At 50.6% G+C, this 21,402-nt stretch overlaps 1 protein-coding gene across 1 annotated transcript; it reads right to left on the reverse strand.

Moving 5' to 3' along the window:
* Nucleotides 1-1,466: 1,466 nt before the first annotated feature.
* On the reverse strand, nt 1,467-3,029 carry LOC307096585 (ubiquitin carboxyl-terminal hydrolase 17-like protein 6; the record flags this gene model as incomplete). Its single annotated transcript, XM_079800882.1, has 1 exon — nt 1,467-3,029. One exon carries the CDS (start codon nt 3,027-3,029, stop codon nt 1,467-1,469), a length of 1,563 nt encoding a protein of 520 aa, XP_079657008.1.
* Between the last annotated feature and the right edge of the window lie 18,373 nt (nt 3,030-21,402).

Genomic DNA, 21,402 nt, shown 5'->3' on the forward strand with positions numbered 1-21,402 from the left:
GGGTCCTAGGAGGGCAGTTCGGGCCAGGGAGAGGTGTCTGGTACCTCACCTGGACATCTGGGTTTTGGAATGGTGGTCTGGGTAACAGATAGAGAACTACACCCCTGATACAAGACTGGATTCTGTGTTTGAGACCTTGCCCCAGGATAATCTTCTCGGCCCCATCATGAATCTAGTCTTGTATTGGGGGTGTAGTTCTCTACTGGATTCTGTGTTAGAGACCTGGGCCCTGTGATAATCTTCTCGGCCCCGCCATGATGGTCTGGGACTCGGATGGAGGTCTTGGTCCTAGGATGGTAGTTCAGACAAGGGAGGGAGGTCTGGGTCCCAGTGGGCGGTCTGGTACCTCACCTGGACATCTGGGTTATGGAATGGTGGTCTGGGTTACAGATAGAGAACTACATCCCTGATACAAGACTGTATTATATCCCTAATCCCTTAAATCCCTATATCCCTTATATCCCCTATATCCCTTATATCCCCTATATCTCTATATCCCCTATATCCCTATCCCCAGTGAGGATTAACCAAAAAATTATAAAATGGCAGCACTAGCACCTGGGGTGGGTTGGCCCCCAGGGGTGTGTGACAGCCTCTGCAGTTGTGTTGCTCCCCGCACGTGTTGTATAGAGGCCACAGATGCTGCTCAACACCCTGCAAGGCACACAGAGGCCCCAGTTCCCAACTGGATTATGTGTTAGAAACCTGGGAACCGGGATAATCTTCTCGGACCCGCCATGATGGTCTGGGACCCGGATGGAGGTCTGGGTCCTAGGACGGCAGTTCAGACCAGGGAGGGAGGTCTGGGTCCCTGATACAAGACTGGATTATATCCCTAGTCCCTTATAGCCCCATATCCCTATATCTTTTATATCCCCTATATCCCTATATCCCTTATATCCCTTTATACATTTACCCTTATATACCTATATTCCTATATCCCTTATATCTCTATATCCCATTATCCCTTATATCCCTTTATCCCTTATATCGCTATATCCCTTTATCCCTTATATGCCTTGATCCCTTATATCCCTATATCCCTTATATCGCTATATCCCTTATATCTCTATATCACTTTATCCCTATATCCCTATGTCGATTATATCCCCATATCCCCATTTCCAATATCCCTTATATCCGTTATATCCCCTATATCCTTATACGTGGTGGGGATTAACAAAAAAAAAAAAAGGCAGCACCAGGTCCTGGGGTGGGTTGGGCCCCGGGAGTGTGTGGCAGCCTCTGCAGCTGTGTTGCTCCCCACACATGTTGTATACAGGACACAGATGCTGCTCAACACCCTTGATCTGGCGCCTTGAAAAGTGTACCCGCCCCCCACTTCCACACACCCTCCCAATCGCCCCTGCACCACGCCCACCACGCCCGCCCTCTCCCCCCCCCCCCCCTTCAGCGCTCAGCCCAAGGCTCTCCTGCAGGCTCCTGGGCCACTCCTGCTGCTGGCATCACTGGCACGCGGGCACGGACCTGTGCCCCTGCTTCTTCTTCTTCTTCCTGTTCGCCTTGGCTCCCCCTCTGGGACCAGGGCCTTGGCCAGTGCCCTTGGCCCCCCCGGGGAGGACGTCCCCGGCTGGATGGTTGAGCAGGCGGTCGGCCGTGCCCCCTCGGTCCCGGGACTGGTGAATGAGGACGGCTTCGGCGGGCACCGCACGCGCGACCTCCCTGAGGTTGGACTGAGGCTTGGGCCGGGATGGCTCCTGGGGCCGTCGCCGCTGCTCTAAGCTGGTGTGCTTGACCGGCGCCTCTCGCGCGGGCTCCTCGGACCCGGGACCCGGGAAGTTGGGGGCACTCTCGGGGCCCCGTTGGGTCGACGCCGCGACCTTGTGCTCGGTCCCGGGGCATGTGGGTTTCCCACTGTCTCCTTCCAGTTCACTGGTCTGGACGTAAAAGAGCACATAGGCGCGTTGGCTCAGGGCCTCAGAAGCGTCGCAGGCGGTCACCTGGGCGTCGTCCATCTTGAACCACCGGCCGCCCGCGGTTCGGACGTAGCAGAAGTAGTGGCCGCTGTGGCAGGTGCGGCCCGAGTGGACCAGCACGGCGTAGAGCCGGTACAGCAGCGGGCCCGCGCGGCGCCCCTGGGACAGGTAGGGCCGCAGGTCCAGGTGCTCCGGGTAGCGCACGTCCCGCTCCACCTTGCTGTCCGCGAGCGCCGAGAACCGCTTCAGCACGAGCGTGAGCACCCTGGAGGCCGCGTGCAGGCGCAGCGTCTTGGTGGCCGGCACCTTCCGGCGGCACTTGCCGCACTGGTAGCCGTCGGCCCCGCCCAGCCGCTCGGGCCTCACCAGCAGCTCCAGGGCCTGGGTCACGCTCTGCGCCGCCTGGATGTCCAGGCCGATGTCCAGGTAAGGGTCCAGGGTGTCGGACACGCCCTGGCAGCGGAGGCACTGGATCCGAGATCTCCAGTGGCCTCCAAAGACCCGACGGATCAGGGTGGCGTCCTCCTGGGAGGGCCGGCCCGGCGGCGAAGGCGGCCGCTCCTCAGGCACACAGGCCCGCTGCAGGGCGTCCAGCGTGAACAGGAGGAACTCGTGGGCGTCCTCCTGCCGGTACGCGTGGAAGCCCGCGAGCAGCTCCCCCTCGGGCACGATGACGTCCCTGGGGCGCAGGAGGGCCCGGGTCACGTGAGCCTGCAGGGCGCACAGGGCGCAGGACGCCCGCCGCCCGCAGGCCCCCGAGTGCCGCCCGGACAGCAGGTAGCGGGCCAGGGGCGGGGTGTAGCTGAGGCACTGCAGGGCCGCGTTCGCGTAGCAGGTGTTGCCCAGGTTCTGAAGCCCGGCCCCCACCGCGTGGGGTCTCCCCGGGCTCCAGCTCCCACTCGGAGGAGGGGTGTCGGCGGGAGCCAGTGGGCCCCGCGGGGCGCACCCGCTCTCCCGGGGCAGTGGTGGTTCCTGAGGCCCGCGGGGGCCACAGTGGACTTCCGCGGCCCCATCACCGAATCCAGCGGATTCAACCTTCGGGGGGTGCCTGAGCTGAAGCTCCTCTTCCCGGTGCGCAGAAGCGGCCTCCATGTCCGCGGACAGGGCCTTCGCGAGATCTCTCCCCTGAAAGCTCCCTTGGAGAACGAAGCGTCCGGGGCAGAGGAGGTCTGAGAATGAAGGCCCTGGCCGCCCCACCCGCCCTTTTATAGGCCCAGAGCGTGCTGGGAGGAGCCACGAGCTCCACCAATCAGTGGCCCCCAGGCTTGATGGAATCAACTTTAGGGTGTGGGCCCTCCTGCCCCAGGCGGACCCAGGCACACCTTTCAGGTGGGATTAACGCAAGGGTCTCGAGAAAAGGTGCTCCTGAACAGAGGCTGGTCTCCGCGCCCCACGCCTGGTGTTCCTCGAAGAAAGGGGAGGGAGACGGGAGACGCAGACACACCGAAGCTGGCCTTGGAGGTCGTGGGAGGCGGACGCTGGAGTTGAAGGCACTGGGCCAGCGACACCAGAGGCCACCAGCGGCCCCGCCCAGCGACCTCAGAGACCTCAGACGGAAAGGGGTCCCGCTGGCACCTTGATTTTTGACTTCTGCCATCTGGACTCTCGGGGAATGCCTTTCTCTTCTGGTACGCCACCTCGTTGGTGGTAGCGGGACATGGCGAATCTAGGAAAGGCATAGGATGCCGTCCTTAAGACGGGCTGCACGACGTCTGTCTCTCAAAACCATTTAATCGAATGAGGTCAGTTTTCCTGAACATGTGATCACAATCTCGCGTGAGCGCCAAATATCATACGCAGGCCCGAGCCACGAGGAAAACAGCCACGGTGAATCTCCCAGACGTGGATCACTCGGCAGAAATCTTGGTAGCCGTCCTTGTGCTGCCACGTGTTCGCGTGTTCGTCAGCGGTCTCCCAGGCACACTCGCTGATTGAGTGCTCTGAACGCATCCATGAGCACGCCCCTCCCCCCACCTACCACCAGTCGCCTCGCGCCAAACACCCCCCCGCCCCCCCCCCCTGTCCCCGCAAGTCCCTGCATTCTCATAGACAGCGCTCCTTGCAGGACGTTCGCTCGTCCCCCTCCAGCCCCCCCACCCCACCCCCGCCACCCCCTCGGGTCTCCCCAGACCTGGAGAGGTCCAGGCACCTGGCTCTGCCTCCCCCAGAGGAGGCTGCGGGGCGGACACACACACACACACACACACACACACACACACACACACACACACATTAGCGCTCATCGACCAGCAGAGGGCGCCACGGGCCTGCCGAAGCGTTTCCCGGGCTTAGAGAGGACTTGGGAGATTCCGCAGGTGCCCGAGGACCCCCGCAGGACACCTTCTCCACGTCTTGCAGGGCGGCACCACCGTTTGCTGGGTCGGAGAGGCGACCACACATGTTTAGACAGGATCGGGTGGGCCCAGGACAACCCTCTTTGGCAATGGCGGACGGACCCGGGGGCTGGGGGCTGCGGTGCAAAACCTGGAGGTCTCTGAGGCAGCTGGTCACACATTTCCCGGCCTCTCCAGGGTGGCAAGAGCAGTGACAGCCCACCAGGGAGGGGTTGGAAATGTTTTGGGGGCTCTCGTGCGCCACACAAGCCTCCCGGCTGTGCTGGGCTGCCGATCCTGGGATCCTGGGAGGGCGCCGGGACGTTTGCCTGCAGTCGTGGCCACCCTGCGGGTATGATCCACCCGGGTTCACATCAGCACAGCTGGGCATGCGCCTTGGGAGGGGGACATCGAGCCATTCCAGTGATTAGTCACAGGAGTGGAGACCCAGCTCCTCCACGGGGCAGAACTGGGGCCTGGGAGTGCAGGCAGATCTGGGAAGCGGACGCCAAGGGCTGATGGGCTGATGGGCTAATGGGCTTCAGGACACGGGGCACGTGAACAGAGAGACTAAAATCAATGCGCACAACCACGCCCCTTCCTCCTCCTCCCACCTTCCTCCTGTCGCCCCCTTTCTCTAGCCCCTCACCCCCCTACATGGGTTCAGGAGTATCCAACTTTGCCAAAATTGCGATTTTGTGCCGCCCATCACTGACCCTTGACCTGGCACCCTGGAAAGTAGCACACACACACACACACACACACACACACTTCCACACACCCTCCCAATCCCCCCCGCACCACGCCCACCACGCCCGCCCCCCCCCCAACCCCAACCCCTCAGCGCTCAGCTCAAGGCTCTCCCACAGGCTCCTGGGCCACTCATGCTGCTGGCATCACTGGCACGCGGGCACGGACCTGTGCCCCTGCTTCTTCTTCTTCTTCTTCTTCTTCCTGTTCGCCTTTGCTCCCCCTCTGGGACCAGGGCCTTGGCCAGTGCCCTTGAGCCCCCCGGGGAGGATGTCCCCGGCTGGATGGTTGAGCAGGCGGTCGGCCGTGCCCCCTCGGTCCCAGGACTGGTGAATGAGGACGGCTTCGGCGGGCACCGCACACGCGACCTCCCTGAGGTTGGACTGAGGCTTGGGCCGGGATGGCTCCTGGGGCCGTCGCCGCTGCTCTCGCGCGGGCTCCTCGGACCCGGGACCCGTGAAGTTGGGGGCACTCTCGGGGCCCCGTTGGGTCCACGCCGCGACCTTGTGCTTGGTCCTTGTGCCAACATGTACACTTGTCTCTCCACTGTTGTACAGTTGAATGCTACTTTGCAGTGAATTCTATTGGTTTCAAAGACTGGTTTAATGTGCACTTGCTCTATTTCAAGGATTTCTGCAGTGTACAACATCCTTTCTAGACTATAGACCTACATTTTGGATGTCTTTTCAACTTGTTCTCTCACAATTCTTTTATATTCATTGTTATTTGCTCTGAATTACTACTGGTTTTTTGCAGTGTCCTATAATTGGCCTTCTACTCTACTTATGAGACTTCACCACATGTACAAACAACTGTATACACTCTTCTTTGAACTTGAGAAGCTATATACACTTGTCTCTAAACTGTTTTACAGTTTAATGCTACTTTGAGTGGATTCTAGTTGTTTCCAAAGCTGCTTAAATGTGCTCTTTGTTCTATTCTAGAATATCCCGCATTGTATGAAACACTTTCATTACTGTATGCTAACATGGTGATCTCTTTTCCCCTTGCTCTGTCACTATTCTGTTCAATTTATTGCTATTTTGCTCTTAGTTCCTAGTCTTTCTTAAAATGTCTTACAATTGGCTTTCTGCTGTAATTAGAGGACTTACCTGCATTGTACAAACACCTTTCTATACTCTTCTGTGAAGTTGAGAAGCAATATACACTTGTTTCCCAGGTATGATTTACAGTTTAATGCTACTTTTCAGTGAATTATAGTGGTTTCTAAAGCTGCTTAATTTTGCTAACTGCTCTATTTCAAGGATATCCCACATGTACGAAACCCTTTCATTACTATACCCAGAAATTGTGATGTATTTTCCCTTTATAAACTAACTATTTTGTTCAATTTACTGCTATTTTACAGTTAGTTCTTAGTCTTTCTTACAATGTCTTATAATTGGCTTTCTGCTGTACTTACCGGACTTTCCTGCATTGTAGAAACAGCTTTCTACACTCTTCTCTGAAGTTGAGAAGCATTATACACTTGTCCCTTAACTATGTTTTACAGATTAATGCTACTTTTCTTTGAATTCTAGTGGTTACAAAGACTGGTTTAATGTGCACTTGCTCTATTTCAAGGATTTCTGCAGTGTACAACATACTTTCTAGACTTTAGACTTACATTTTGATGTCTTTTCCTCTTTTTCTCTCACAATTCTGTTATATTCATTATTATATGCTCTGAATTACTACTGGTTTCTTGTAGTGTCCTACAACTGGCCTTTTTATCTACTTATGGGACTTCCCCACATGTACAAACAGCTTTGTACACTCCTCTGTGAACTGTAGAAGCTATACACACTTGTCTCTCAACTGTTGTACAGTTTAATGCTACCTATCAGTGAATTCTAGTGGTTTCAAAGACTGGTTTAATGTGCACTTTTCTCTATTTAAAGGGTTTTCTGGAGTGTACAAAGACGTTTCTAGACTATAGACTTACATTTTGATATTTTTCTACTTGTATTCTCACAATTCTGTTCAATTCACTATTATTTGCTCTGAATTACTAGTGGTTCCTTGCAGTGTCCTATAATTGGCCTTGTGCTCTAATTATAGGATGTCCCCACATGTACAAACAACTTTGTATGCTCTTCTATGTACTTGAGAAGTTATAAACACTTGTCTCTCAACTGTTTTACATTTTAATGCTACTTCGAGTGAATTCTAGTGTTTTCCAAAGCTGCTTAAATGTGCTCTTTGCTCTATTCTAGGATTTCCCGCATTGTATGAAACACTTTCATTACTGTATGCTAACATGGTGATCTCTTTTCCCCTTGCTCTGTCATTATTCTGTTCAATTTATTGCTATTTTGCTCTTAGTTCCTCCTTTCTTACATGTCTTACAATTGGCTTTCTGCTGTAATTAGCGGACTTACCTGCATTGTACAAACACCTTTCTACACTCTTCTCTGAAGTATATAAGCAATATACACTTGTCTCCCAAGTTCGATTTACAGTTTAATGCTACTCTTCAGTGAATTGTAGTAGTTTCTAAAGCTGCTTAAATGTGCTTACTGCTCGATTTCAAAGATATCCCGCATGTACGAAACACTTTCATTACTATACCCAGAAATTGTGATGTATTTTCCCTTTATAATCTAATTATTTTGTTCAATTTACTGCTATTTTACAGTTAGTTCCTAATCTTTCTTACAATGTCTTACAGTTGGCTTTCTGCTGTACTTACCGGACTTTCCTGCATTGTAGAAACAGTTTTCTACACTCTTCTCTGAAGTTGAGAAGCATTATACACTTGTTCCTTAACTATGTTTTACAGATTAATGCTACTTTTCTTTGAATTCTAGTTGTTACAAAGACTGGCTTAATGTGCACTTGCTGTATTTCAAGGATTTCTGCAGTGTACAACATCCTTTCTAGAAATTTGACTTACATTTTGATGTCTTCTCCACTAGTTCTCTCACAATTCTGTTATGTTCATTATTATTTGCTCTGAATTACTACTGGTTTCTTATAGTGTCCTAAAACTGGCCTTTATGGGACTTCCCCACATGTACAAACCACTTTGTACACTCTTCTGTGAACTTGATAAGCTATATACACTTGTCTCCCAATGTTTTACAGTTTAATGCTACTTTAAGTGAATTCTAGTGGTTTCCACATTTGCTTAAATGTGCTCTTTGCTCTATTCTAGGATTTCCCGCATTGTATGAAACACTTTCAATACTGTATCCTAACATGGTGATCTCTTTTCCACTTGCTCTGTCACTATTCTGTTCAATTTATTGCTATTTTACAGTTAGTTCTTAGTCTTTCTTACAATGTCTTACAATTGGCTTTCTGCTGTACTTACCGGATTTACCTGCATTGTACAAACACCTTTCTACACTCTTCTCTGTAGTTGAGAAGCAATATACACATGTCTCCCAAGTATGATTTACAGTTTAATGCTATTTTTCAGTGAATTGTCCTGGTTTCTAGAGCTGCCTAAATGTGCTTGATGCTCGATTTCAAGGATATCCAGCATGTACGAAACACTTTCATTACTATACCCATAAATTGTGATGTATTTTCCCTTTATAATCTAACTATTCTGTTCAATTTACTGCTATTTTGCAGTTAGTTCCTAGTCTTTCTTACAATGTATTACAATTGGCTTTCTGCTACAGTTATAAGAATTACCTGAATTGTACAAACACCTTTCTACACTCTTCTCTGAAGTGGAGAAGCAATATACACTTGTCTCCCAAGTATAATTTACAGTTTAATGCTACTTTTCAGTGAATACTACTGGTTTCAAAGACCGGTTTAATGTACACTTGCTCTATTTCAAGGATTTCTGCAGTGTACAACATCCTTTCTATACTATAGACTTACATTTTGATGTCTTTTCCACTTGTTCTCCCACAATTCTGTTATATTCATTATTATTTCCTCTGAAATGCTACTGGTTTCTTGCAGTGTCTTATAACTGGCCTTTTGCTCTACTTATGGTACTTCCCCACATGTACAAACCACTTTGTACACTCTTCTGTGAACTTGATAAGCTATATACACTTGTCTCGCAACTGTTTTACAGTTTAATGCTACTTTGAGTGAATTCTAGTGTTTTCCAAAGCTGCTTAAATGTGCTCTTTGCTCTATTCCAGGATTTCCCGCATTGTATGCAACACTTTCATTACTGTATCCTAACGTGGTGATCTGTTTTCCACTTGCTCTGTCATTATTCTGTTCAATTTATTGCTATTTTGCTCTTAGTTCCTCCTCTTTCTTACAATGTCTTACAATTGGCTTTTTGCTGTAATTAGCGGACTTACCTGCATTGTACAAACACCTTTCTACACTCTTCTCTGAAGTGGAGAAGCAATATACACTTGTCTCCCAAGTATGATTTACAGTTTAATGCTACTTTTCAGTGCATTGTCGTGGTTTCTAAAGCTGCCTAAATGTGCTTACTGCTCGATTTCAAGGATATCCCGCATGTATGAAACACTTTCATTACTATACCCATAAATTGTGATGTATTTTCCCTTTATAATCTAACTATTCTGTTCAATTTACTGCTATTTTGCAATTAGTTCATTGTCTTTCTTACAATGTATTACAATTGTCTTTCTGCTACAGTTATCAGACTTACCTGAATTGTACAAACAACTTTCTACACTCTTCTCTGAAGTGGAGAAGCAATATACACTTGTCTCTCAAATATGATTTACAGTTTAATGCCACTTTTCAGTGAATTCTACTGGTTTCAAAGACCAGTTTAATGTGCACTTGCTCTATATCAAGGATTTCTGCAGTGTACAACATCCTTTCTATACTATAGACTTACATTTTGATGTCTTTTCCACTTTTTCTCCCACAATTCTCTTCTATTCATTATTATTTGCTCTGAAATGCTAGTGGTTCCTTGCAGTGTCTTATAACGGGCCTTTTGCTCTACTTGTGGGACTACCCCACATGTACAAACCATTTTGTACATTCTTCTGTGAACTCGATAAGCTATATACACTTGTCTAGCAACTGTTTTACACTTCAGTGCTATTTTGAATGAATTCTAGTGGTTTCCCAAGCTGCTTAAATGTGCTCTTTGCTCTATTCTAGGATTTCCTGCATTGTATGAAACACTTTCATTGCTGTTTGCCAACATGCTGATCTCTTTTCCACTTGCTCTGTCACTATTCTGTTCAATTTATTGTTATTTTGCTCTTAGTTCCTCCTCTTTCTTACATGTCTTACAATTGGCTTTTTGCTGTAATTAGCGGACTTACCTGCATTGTACAAACACCTTTCTACACTCTTCTCTGAAGTATATAAGCAATATACACTTGTCTCTGAATATGATTTACAGTTTAATGCTACACTTCAGTGAATTGTCGTGGTTTCTAAAGCTGCTTAAATGTGCTTACTGCTCGATTTCAAGGATATCCCGCATATACGAAACACTTTCATTACTATACCCATAAATTGTGATGTATTGTACAGTTATAATCGAACCATTCTGTTCAATTTACTGCTATTTTGCACTTAGTTCCTAGTCTTTCTTACAAGGTATTACAATTGGCTTTTTGCTACAGTTATCAGACTTACCTGCATTGTACAAACAGCTTTCTACACTCTTCTCTGAAGTTGAGAAGCATTATACACTTGTCCCTTAACTATGTTTTACAGATTAAGGCTACTTTACAGTGAATTCTACTGGTTCAAAGACCGGTTTAATGTGCACTTGCTCTATTTCAAGGATTTCTGCAGTGTACAACATCCTTTCTAGACTTTAGACTTACATTTTGATGTCATTTCCACTTGTTCTCCCACAATTCTGTTATATTCATTATTATTTCCTCTGAAATGCTACTGGTTTCTTGTAATGTCCTATAACTGGCCTTTTGCTCTACTTATGGTACTTCCCCACATGTACAAACCACTTTGTACACTCTTCTGTGAACTTGATAAGCTATATTCAATTGTCTCGCAACTATTTTACAGTTTAATGCTACTTTGAGTGAATTCTATTGGTTTCCAAAGCTGCTTAAATGTGCTCTTTGCTCTATTCTAAGATTTCCCGCATTGTATGAAACACTTTCAATACTGTATCCTAACGTGGAGGTCTCTTTTCCACTTGCTCTCTCACTATTCTCTTCAATTTATTGCTATTTTGTTATTAGTTCCTCCTCTTTCTTACATGTCTTACAATTGGCTTTTTGCTGTAATTAGCGGACTTACCTGCATTGTACAAACACCTTTCTATACTCTTCTCTGAAGTTGAGCAGCAATATATACTTGTTTCCCAGGTATGATTTACAGTTTAATGCTACTTTTCAGTGAATTATAGTGGTTTCTAAAGCTGCTTAATTTTGCTTACTGCTCTATTTCAAGAATATCCCACATGTACGAAACCCTTTCATTACTAGACCCAGAAATTGTGATGTATTTTCCCTTTATACTCTATTTTGTTCAATTTACTGCTATTTTATAGTTAATTTCTAGTCTTTCCTACAATGTCTTACAGTTGGCTTTCTGCTGTACTTACCGGACTTACCTGCATTGTACAAACAGCTTTCTACACTCTTCTCTGAAGTTGAGAAGCATTATACACTTGTCCCTTAACTATGTTTTACAGATTAATGCTACTTTTCTTTGAATTCTAGTGGTTACAAAAACTGATTTAATGTGCACTTGCTGTATTTCAAGGATTTCTGCAGTGTACAACATCCATTCTAGACATTAGACTTACATTTGGATGTCTTTTCCACTTGTTCTCTCACAATTCTGTTATGTTCATTATTATTTACTCTGAATTACTATTGGTTTCTTGAAGTGTCCTATAACTGGCCTTTTGCTCTACTTATGGGACTTCCCCACATGTACAAACAACTTTGTACACTCCTCTGTGAACTGCCGAAGCTATATACACTTGTCTCTCAACTGTTGTACAGTTTAATGCTACCTTTCAGTGAATTCTAGTGGTTTCAAAGACTGGTTTAATGTTCACTTTGCTCTATTTAAAGTGTTTTCTGCAGTGTACAAAGACCTTTCTAGACTATAGACTTACATTTTGATGTCTTTTCCACTTGTATTCTCACAATTCTGTTCTATTCATTATTATTTGCTCTGAATTACTACTGGTTTCTTGTAGTGTCCTATAACTGGCCTTTTGCTCTACTTATGGGACTTCCCCACATGTACAAACCACTTTGTACACTCTTCTGTGAACTTGATAAGCTATATTCAATTGTCTCGCAACTGCTTTACAGTCTAATGCTACTTTAAGTGAATTCTAGTGGTTTCCAAAGTTGCTTAAATGTGCTCTTTGCTCTATTCTAGGATTTCCCGCATTGTATGAAACACTTTCAATAGTGTATCCTCAGAGCAGACACCATCCAGAACCACTGGAGGGCTGGCTGAGCAGATGCTCTACAACTAGAATAAAAGAGAGGGGTACGCGGGATGATGCTGATGCCGGTGACCCAAAGATCACACTTTAAAAACTACGGCTCAGGTGACACAATGGCGGCCTGGAACGTGCTTGGCGCAGTTCCCCCGGCGGTCTCCGGCTGAGGGGACGTCTCAACTCGCTGCCGAGCACGGAAAGACGAGCCCCTGGGAGACATGGGGTGGGAGACTCCCCGCTTGCTGACCTCCGAGTCCTTCAAGAATCTCAATGCCCCAGAAGCGGCCAGGTGCGCACGCTCGGCGACCGGCCACCGCTGCAGACCCAAGGGTCGACGCAGCCACCCCGGACCAGCCCGCCGCCACGCACCAGGCACACCGGAGCTTCGCTGAGTCCACCGCCCAACGAGTTCTGCGGCGGGTGCCCTGGAGCTCTGAGAAAATGGCCGAAGGAATTGCTGAGAGGGAATTGACCAACAGGAATTGGGATCAAGAAGATGAAACCCCGCTGAGTCCCGGATCCGGGTGAAGCCGTGCGCCCCTGGATCCGGGTGAGGCCACGAAACCCTGGGTCAGGGAGAGGCCACGTGCCCCTGGGTCCGGGGAAAGCTAGATCCCGCGTCCGGGCGAGACCGTGTGCCCCTGGATACGAGTGAGGCTGGGTCCCGGGCCCGGGAGAGGCCACGCGCCCCTGGGTCCGGGTGAGGCCATGCGCCCCTGGGAACAGGTGAAGCTGAATCCTGGGTCTGGGAGAGGCTGTGTGCCCCTGGATTCGGGTGAGGCTGGGTCCCGGGCCCGGGTGAGGCCGTGCGCCCCTGGATCTGGGTGAGGCCACGTGACCCTGGGTTTGGGAGAGGCCACGCGCCCCTGGGTCCGGGGGAAGCTAGATCATGGGTCCGGGTGAGGCTGTGTGCCCCTGGATACGGGTGAGGCCATGCGCCCCTGGGTCCGGGTAAGGCCACGCGCCCCTGGGTCCGGGTGAGGCCGTGTGCCCCTGGATCCGGGTGAGGCTGGGTCCCGGTCCCGGGTGAGGCCGTGCGCCCCTGGATCCTGGTGAGGCCATGCGACCCTGGGTCTGGGAGAGGCCACGCGCCCCTGGGTCCGGGGGAAGCTAGTTCCCGGGTCCGGGCGAGGCCGTGTGCCCCTGGATCGGGGTGAGGCTGGGTCCTGGGCCCGGGTGAGGCCACACGCCCCTGGGTCCGGGTAAGGCCACGTGCCCCTGGGTCCGGGTGAAGCTGAATCCTGGGTCTGGGCGAGGTCGTGTGCCCCTGGATCCGGGTGAGGCTGGGTCCCGGGTCCGGGTGAGGCCATGGACCCTGGATCAGGGTGAGGCCACGCGCCCCTGGGTCTGGGAGAGGCCACGCGCCCCTGGGTCCGGGTGAGGCCGCGCTCCCCTGGGTCCAGGTGAGGCCATGCACCCCTGGGGCCGGGTGAAGCTGGATCCCGGGTCCAGGTGAGGCCGTGTGCCCCTGGATCCGGGTGAGGCTGGGTCCCGGGCCCGGGAGAGGCCACGCGCCCCTGGGTCCGGGGGAAGCTAGATCCCGGGTCCGGGCGAGGCCGTGCGCCCCTGGATCCGGGTGAGGCTGGGTCCCGGGTCCGGGTGAGGCCATGGACCCTGGATCAGGGTGAGGCCACGCTCCCCTGGGTCTGGGAGAGGCCACGCGCCCCTGGGTCTGGGTTAGGCCGCGCTCCCCTGGGTCCAGGTGAGGCCATGCGCCTCTGGGGCCGGGTGAAGCTGGATCCCGGGTCCAGGTGAGGCCGTGTGCCCCTGGATCCGGGTGAGGCTGGGTCCCGGGCCCGGGAGAGGCCACGCGCCTCTGGGTCCGGGTGAGGCCACGCGCCCCTGGGTCCGGGAGAGGCCACGCGCCCCTGGGTCCGGTTGAGGCCACGCGTCCCTGGGTCCGGGGGAAGCTAGATCCCGGGTCCGGGTGAGGCCGTGTGCCCCTGGATCCGGGTGAGGCTGGGTCCCGGGCCCGGGTGAGGCCACGCACCTCTGGGTCCGGGTGAGGCCACACACCCCTGGGTCCGGGAGAGGCCACGCGCCCCTGGGTCCAGGGGAAGCTAGATCCCGGGTCCGGGTGAGGCCGTGTGCCCCTGGATCCGGGTGACGCTGGGTCCCGGGCCTGGGTGAGGCCATGCGCCCCTGGGTCCGGGTAAGGCCACGCGCCCCTGGGTCCGGGTGAAGTTGGATCCCGGGTCCGGGTGAGGCCGTGTGCCCCTGGATCCGGGTGAGGCTGGGTCCCGGGACCGGGTGAGGCCGTGCGCCCCTGGATCCGGGTGAGGCCACGCGACCCTTGGTCTGGGAGAGGCCATGCGCCTCTGGGGCCGGGTGAAGCTGGATCCCGGGTCCAGGTGAGGCCGTGTGCCCCTGGATCCAGTTGAGGCTGGGTCCCGGGCCCGGGAGAGGCCATGCGCCCCTGGGTTCGGGGGAAGCTAGATCCCGGGTCTGGGCGAGGCCCTGTGTCCCTGGATCTGGGTGAGGCTGGGTCCCGGGCCCGGGTGAGGCCACACGCCCCTGAGTCCGGGTGAGGCCACGCTCCCCTGGGTCTGGGAGAGGCCACGCGCCCCTGGGTTCGGGTGAGGCTGAATCCTGGGTCTGGGCGAGGTCGTGTGCCCCTGGATCCGGGTGAGGCTGGGTCCCGGGTCCGGGTGAGGCCATGGACACTGGATCAGGGTGAGGCCACGCTCCCCTGGGTCTGGGAGAGGCCACGCGCCCCTGGGTCCGGGTGAGGCCGCGCTCCCCTGGGTCCAGGTGAGGCCATGCGCCCCTGGGGCCGGGTGAAGCTGGATCCCGGGTCCAGGTGAGGCCGTGTGCCCCTGGATCCGGGTGAGGCTGGGTCCCGGGCCCGGGAGAGGCCACGCGCCCCTGGGTCCGGGGGAAGCTAGATCCCGGGTCCGGGCGAGGCCGTGTGCCCCTGGATCCGGGTGAGGCTGGGTCCCGGGCCCGGGTGAGGCCGTGCGCCCCTGGATCCGGGTGAGGCCACGCGACCCTGGGTCTGGGAGAGGCCACGCGCCCCTGGGTCCGGGGGAAGCTAGATCCCGGGTCCGGGCGAGGCCGTGTGCACCTGGATCCGGGTGAGGCTGGGTCCCGGGCCTGGGAGAGGCCACGCGCCCCTGGGTCCAGGTGAAGCTGAATCCTGGGTCTGGGCGAGGTCGTGTGCCCCTGGATCCGGGTGAGGCTGGGTCCCGGGTCCGGGTGAGGCCATGGACCCTGGATCAGGGTGAGGCCACGCTCCCCTGGGTCTGGGAGAGGCCACGCGTCCCTGGGTCTGGGTGAGGCCGCGCTCCCCTGGGTCCAGGTGAGGCCATGCGCCTCTGGGGCCGGGTGAAGCTGGATCCCGGGTCCAGGTGAGGCCGTGTGCCCCTGGATCCGGGTGAGGCTGGGTCCCGGGCCCGGGAGAGGCCACGCGCCACTGGGTCTGGGGGAAGCTAGATCCTGGGTCCGGGCGAGGCCGTGTGCCCCTGCATCCGGGTGAGGCTGGGTCCCGGGCCCGGGAGAGGCCACGCGCCTCTGGGTCCGGGTGAGGCCATGCACCCCTGGGTCCGGGTGAGCTGGGTTCCGGGTCCGGGTGAGGCCGTGGGCTCCTGGATCCGGGTGAGGCCACACGACCCTGGGTCTGGGAGAGGCCACGCGCCCCTGTGTCCGGGTAAAGCTGAATCCTGGGTCTGGGCGAGGTCGTGTGCCCCTGGATCCGGGTGAGGCTGGGTCCCGTGTCCGGGTGAGGCCATGGGCCCCTGGATCAGGGTTAGGCCACGCGCCCCTGGGTCCGGGTGAGGCCGTGTGACCCTGGATCCGGGTGAGGCCACGCGCCCCTGGGTCTGGAAGAGGCCACGCGCCCCTGGGTCCGTGTGAGGCCTCGCGCCCCTGGGTCTGGGAGAGGCCACGCGCCCCTGGGTCCCCGTGAGGCCGCGCTCCCCTGGGTCCAGGTGAGGCCATGCGCCCCTGGGGCCGGGTGAACCTGGATCCCGGGTCCAGGTGAGGCCGTGTGCCCCTGGATCCGGGTGAGGCTGGGTCCCGGGTCCGGGTGAAGCCATGCGCACCTGGGTCCAGGTGAGGCCGCGCTCCCCTGGGTCCGGGTGAGGCCACGTGCCCCTGGGTCCGGGTGAAGCCGTGCCCCTGGGTCCGGCCAAGACCAAACCAGAGGGAGTCGGACCTGCATTACCACCATTTGTCCACCATCCAGAGCTGAGGGGTCAGTGCCAACATGTACACATAAGGAACTGGTGGACATTGATATTGGGTCTCAAAAGAACTGTTGGTCCAAAAAGAAACTCACTACAGACTGATTCATTTGCCTGTCAGCATAACTATTATTGCTCTTCTCACATTCAGTTCTTATAAGTATATCTCTAGTGACACATGATCTCACTCATCTAGGGGAAATGATGAACAACATAGACTGATGAACAAGAACAGAACCAGAAACAAGGAGGCATCGATCGGACTATCGGGCCTCAGAGGGAGGATAGGGGAGGGTGGGGGGAGGGGGAAGAGATCAACCAAAGGTTTTGTGTGCATGCATATGAGCCTAACCAATGGTTAAGTTCAACAGGGGGTTGGGGCATCCGTGGGGAGGGGTGTGGGATGGGAATGGGGGGATGAGGACAAATATGTGACACCTTAATCAATAAAGAAATTTTAAAAAAAAAAATAAATAAATAAACAAACAAACAAACAAAAAATACTGTATCCTAACATAGTGATTTCTTTTACACTTGTTCTGTCACTATTCTGTTAAATTTATTCCTATTTTACAGATAGTTCTTAGTCTTTCTTACAATGTCTTACAATTGGCTTTCTACTGTACTTAGCGGACTTACCTGCATTGTACAAACACCTTTCTATACTCTTCTCTGAAGTTGAGCAGCAATATACAGTTGTTTCCCAGGTATGATTTACAGTTTAATGCTACTTTTCAGTGAATTATAGTGCTTTCTAAAGCTGCTTAATTTTTCTTACTGCTCTATTTCAATGATATCCCACATGTATGAAACCCTTTCATTACTAGACCCAGAAATTGTGATGTATTTTACCTTTATACTCTAACTATTTTGTTCAATTTACTGCTATTTTATAGTTAATTCCTAGTCTTTCTTACAATGTCTTACAGTTGACTTTCTGCTGTACTTACCGGACTTACCTGCATTGTACAAAGAGCTTTCTACACTCTTCTCTGAAGTTGAGAAGCATTATACACTTGTCCCTTAACTATGTTTTACAGATTAATGCTACTTTTCTTTGAATTCTAGTGGTTACAAAGACTGGTTTAATGTGCACTTGCTGTATTTCAAGGATTTCTGCAGTGTACAACCTCCATTCTAGATATTAGACTTACATTTGGAAGTCTTTTCCACTTGTTCTCTCACAATTCTGTTATGTTCATTATTATTTACTCTGAATTACTACTGGTTTCTTGAAGTGTCCTATAACTGGCCTTTTGCTCTACGTATGGGATTTCCCCACATGTACAAACAACTTTGTACACTCCTCTGTGAACTGCCGAAGCTATATACACTTGTCTCTCAACTGTTGTACAGTTTAATGCTACCTTTCAGTGAATTCTAGTGGTTTCAAAGACTGGTTTAATGTTCACTTTGCTCTATTTAAAGTGTTTTCTGCAGTGTACAAAGACCTTTCTGGACTATGGACTTACATTTTGATGTCTTTTCCACTTGTATTCTCTCAATTCTGTTCTATTCACTATTATTTGCTCTGAATTATTAGTGGTTCCTTGCAGTGCCCTATAATTGGCCTTGTGCTCTAATTATGGGACTTCCCCACATGTACAAAGATCTTTGTACACTCTTCTATGTACTTGAGAAGCTATAAACACTTGTCTCTCAACTGTTTTACATTTTAATACTACTTCGAGTGTATTCTAGTGTTTTCCAAAGCTGCTTAAATGTGCTCTTTGCTCTATTCCAGGATTTCCCGCATTGTATGCAACACTTTCATTACTGTATCCTAACGTGGTGATCTGTGTTCCACTTGCTCTGTCATTATTCTGTTCAATTTATTGCTATTTTGCTCTTAGTTCCTCCTCTTTCTTACATGTCTTACAATTGGCTTTTTGCTGTAATTAGCGGACTTACCTGCATTGTACAAACACCTTTCTACACTCTTCTCTGAAGTGGAGAAGCAATATACACTTGTCTCCCAAGTATGATTTACAGTTTAATGCTACTTTTCAGTGCATTGTCGTGGTTTCTAAAGCTGCTTAAATGTGCTTTCTGCTCAATTTCAAGGATATCCCGCATGTACAAAACACTTTCATTACTATACCCATGAATTGTGATGTATTTTCCGTTTATAATCTATTTTGTTCAATTTACTCCTATTTTACAGTTAGTTCTTAGTCTTTCTTACAATGTTTTACAATTGGCTTTCTGCTGTACTTACCGGATGTACCTACATTGTACAAACAGCTATCTACACTCTTCTCTCAAGTTGAGAAGCATTATACACTTGTCCCTTAACTATGTTTTACAGATTAATGCTACTTTTCTTTGAATTCTAGTGGTACAAAGACTGGTTTAATGTGCACTTGCCCTATTTCAAGGATTTCTGCAGTGTACAACATCCTTTCTAGACTTTAGACTTACATTTTGATGTCATTTCCACTTTTTCTCCCACAATTCTGTTATATTCATTATTATTTCCTCTGAAATGCTAGTGGTTTCTTGCAGTGTCTTATAACTGGCCTTTTGCTCTACTTATGGGACTTCCCCACATATACAAACCACTTTGTACACTCTTCTGTGAACTTGATAAGCTATATACACTTGTCTCGCAACTGTTTTACAGTTCAATGCTACTTTGAGTGAATTCTAGTGGTTTCCAAAGTTGCTTGAATGTGCTCTTTGCTCTATTGTAGGATTTCCCGCATTGTATAAAACACTTTCAATACTGTATGCTAACATGGTGATCTCTTTTCCACTTGCTCTGTTCAATTAATTGCTATTTTGCTCTTAGTTCCTAGTCTTTCTTACAATGTCTTACAATTGGCTTTCTGCTGTAATTAGCGGACTTACCTGCATTGTATAAACACCTTTCTACACTCTTCTCTGAAGTATATAAGCAATATACACTTGTTTCCCAAGTATGATTTACTGTTTAATGCTACTTTTCAGTGAATTATAGTGGTTTCTAAAGCTGCTTAATTGTGCTTACTGCTCGATTTTAAGGAAATCCCGCATGTAGGAAACACTTTCATTACTATACCCAGAAATTGTGATGTATTTTCTTTTTATAATCTAACTACTCTGTTCAATTTACTGTTATTTTGCAGTTAGTTCCTAGTCTTTCTTACAGTGTCTTTCAATTGGCTTTCTGCTGTACTACCGGACTTACCTGCATTGTACAAAGAGCTTTCTACACTCTTCTCTGAAGTTGAGAAGCATTATACACTTGTTCCTTAACTATGTTTTACAGATTAATGCTACTTTTCTTTGAATTCTAGTGGTTACAAAGACTGGTTTAATGTGCACTTGCTCTATTTCAAGGATTTCTGCAGTGTACAACATCCTTTCTATCCTTTGACTTACATTTTGATGTCTTTTCCACTTGTTCTCACTCAATTCTGTTATATTCATTATTATTTGCTCTGAATTGCTACTGGTTTCTTGCAGTGTCTTATAACTGGCCTTTTGCTCTACTTATGGGACTTCCCCACATGTACAAACAACTTTGTACACTCTTCTGTGAACTGCAAAAGCCATATACACTTATCTCTCAACTGTTTTACCGTTTAATGCTACCTTTCAGTGAATTCTTGTGGTTTCAAAGACTGGTTTAATGTGCACTTTGCTCTATTTAAAGGCTTTTCTGACTTATGAAAAGATGGTGACCAGCAGGAAGGTATGGAGAGAGAGAGTGTGATTTAGGAACCCATAGAGTAGAGTGTAGACATCTGTGGTGTGTGTGTGTGTATGAGCTAGGGTCAGTTAGATTCTGCAGGTCTTCCAAGGGGCTGCCTATTTGGGCAGTCCTAGATGGCGGAGCTCCGTGCACAAAGGGGACACATCTTGGTGGCTGGTGAGGACGTGGAGACCATGCCATCTTGAGAAACAGAGCTGCCTGAAACTAGTGGCTTCAGACACAAACCAGGTCCCTGCATCCACTGGGGACAGAGAACAGCTATCACAGCTTCAGACCAACAGACAACAAGAATCCAGACTTCAAGGCAGCTGATTTTCATGAGTCAAAGAGCCTATCCTCCCCACAGGCTCGAGGATATCGCCATAGTAACTGATAGACCCACCCCTCACCCAAGCTGCAGAGCACCTGCACACTGACACACTCCCCTTTATGGAATTTGGCACGAGTTACAGATGTAGCTCCCCTTAGGGGAAATCTGACAGCGTGCCCAGAGGGCTCCCCGTCAGGGAATTTGGGGGAATTTTGCTTGTGGGACACAGCTCCCCTTCGGGGAATCTTAGAGCATGCACAGATGGGCTCCCCTTTGGGGAATTTGGCGCACAGGAGTACTCCGCCCCCCTTCAGGGAATCTGGGAGAGTGCACGGAGGCAGCTCCCCTTCAGGAATTTGAGAGTATGCGAAGCCCTAGCTGGTTTGGCTCAGTAGAGAGAGCACACACAGGACGCAGCTCCACTTCAGGGAATTTGGCATGCTGGACATAGCTGCCTGGGATCCCTGACTCACAGCGCATTCACACTAAGAGCCAGTGACTCCAATTGTGGTGCATGCACACACAGGGACCCTGATTCTCAATGAGAAACTGCACAATGCAACAGAGACTCTGACACTTGATTCTTGGTGCAGACACAGGGAAACTCTGACTCCTGGCACATGCTAAGGATCTCATTTTAGGCACATACCAACAGTGTGGTGCAGACAGGGTCCCTGATTCTGAGTGTGCACACGAGACCACATGGAACACCGGGGACACTGACCCTGGGCAAGCCTGGTTCCCACCAACCAACGGCAGCCACACATCCTAGTGTCAGAGCACTTCAGTGAAACTCGGGTGGAGCTAAGTCCCCACAGCACATGGCCCAGGTCCACGCAA

Source organism: Cnephaeus nilssonii (genome assembly GCF_951640355.1).
Source record: "Cnephaeus nilssonii genome assembly, contig: SCAFFOLD_50, whole genome shotgun sequence".
Lineage (NCBI taxonomy): Eukaryota > Metazoa > Chordata > Mammalia > Chiroptera > Vespertilionidae > Cnephaeus > Cnephaeus nilssonii.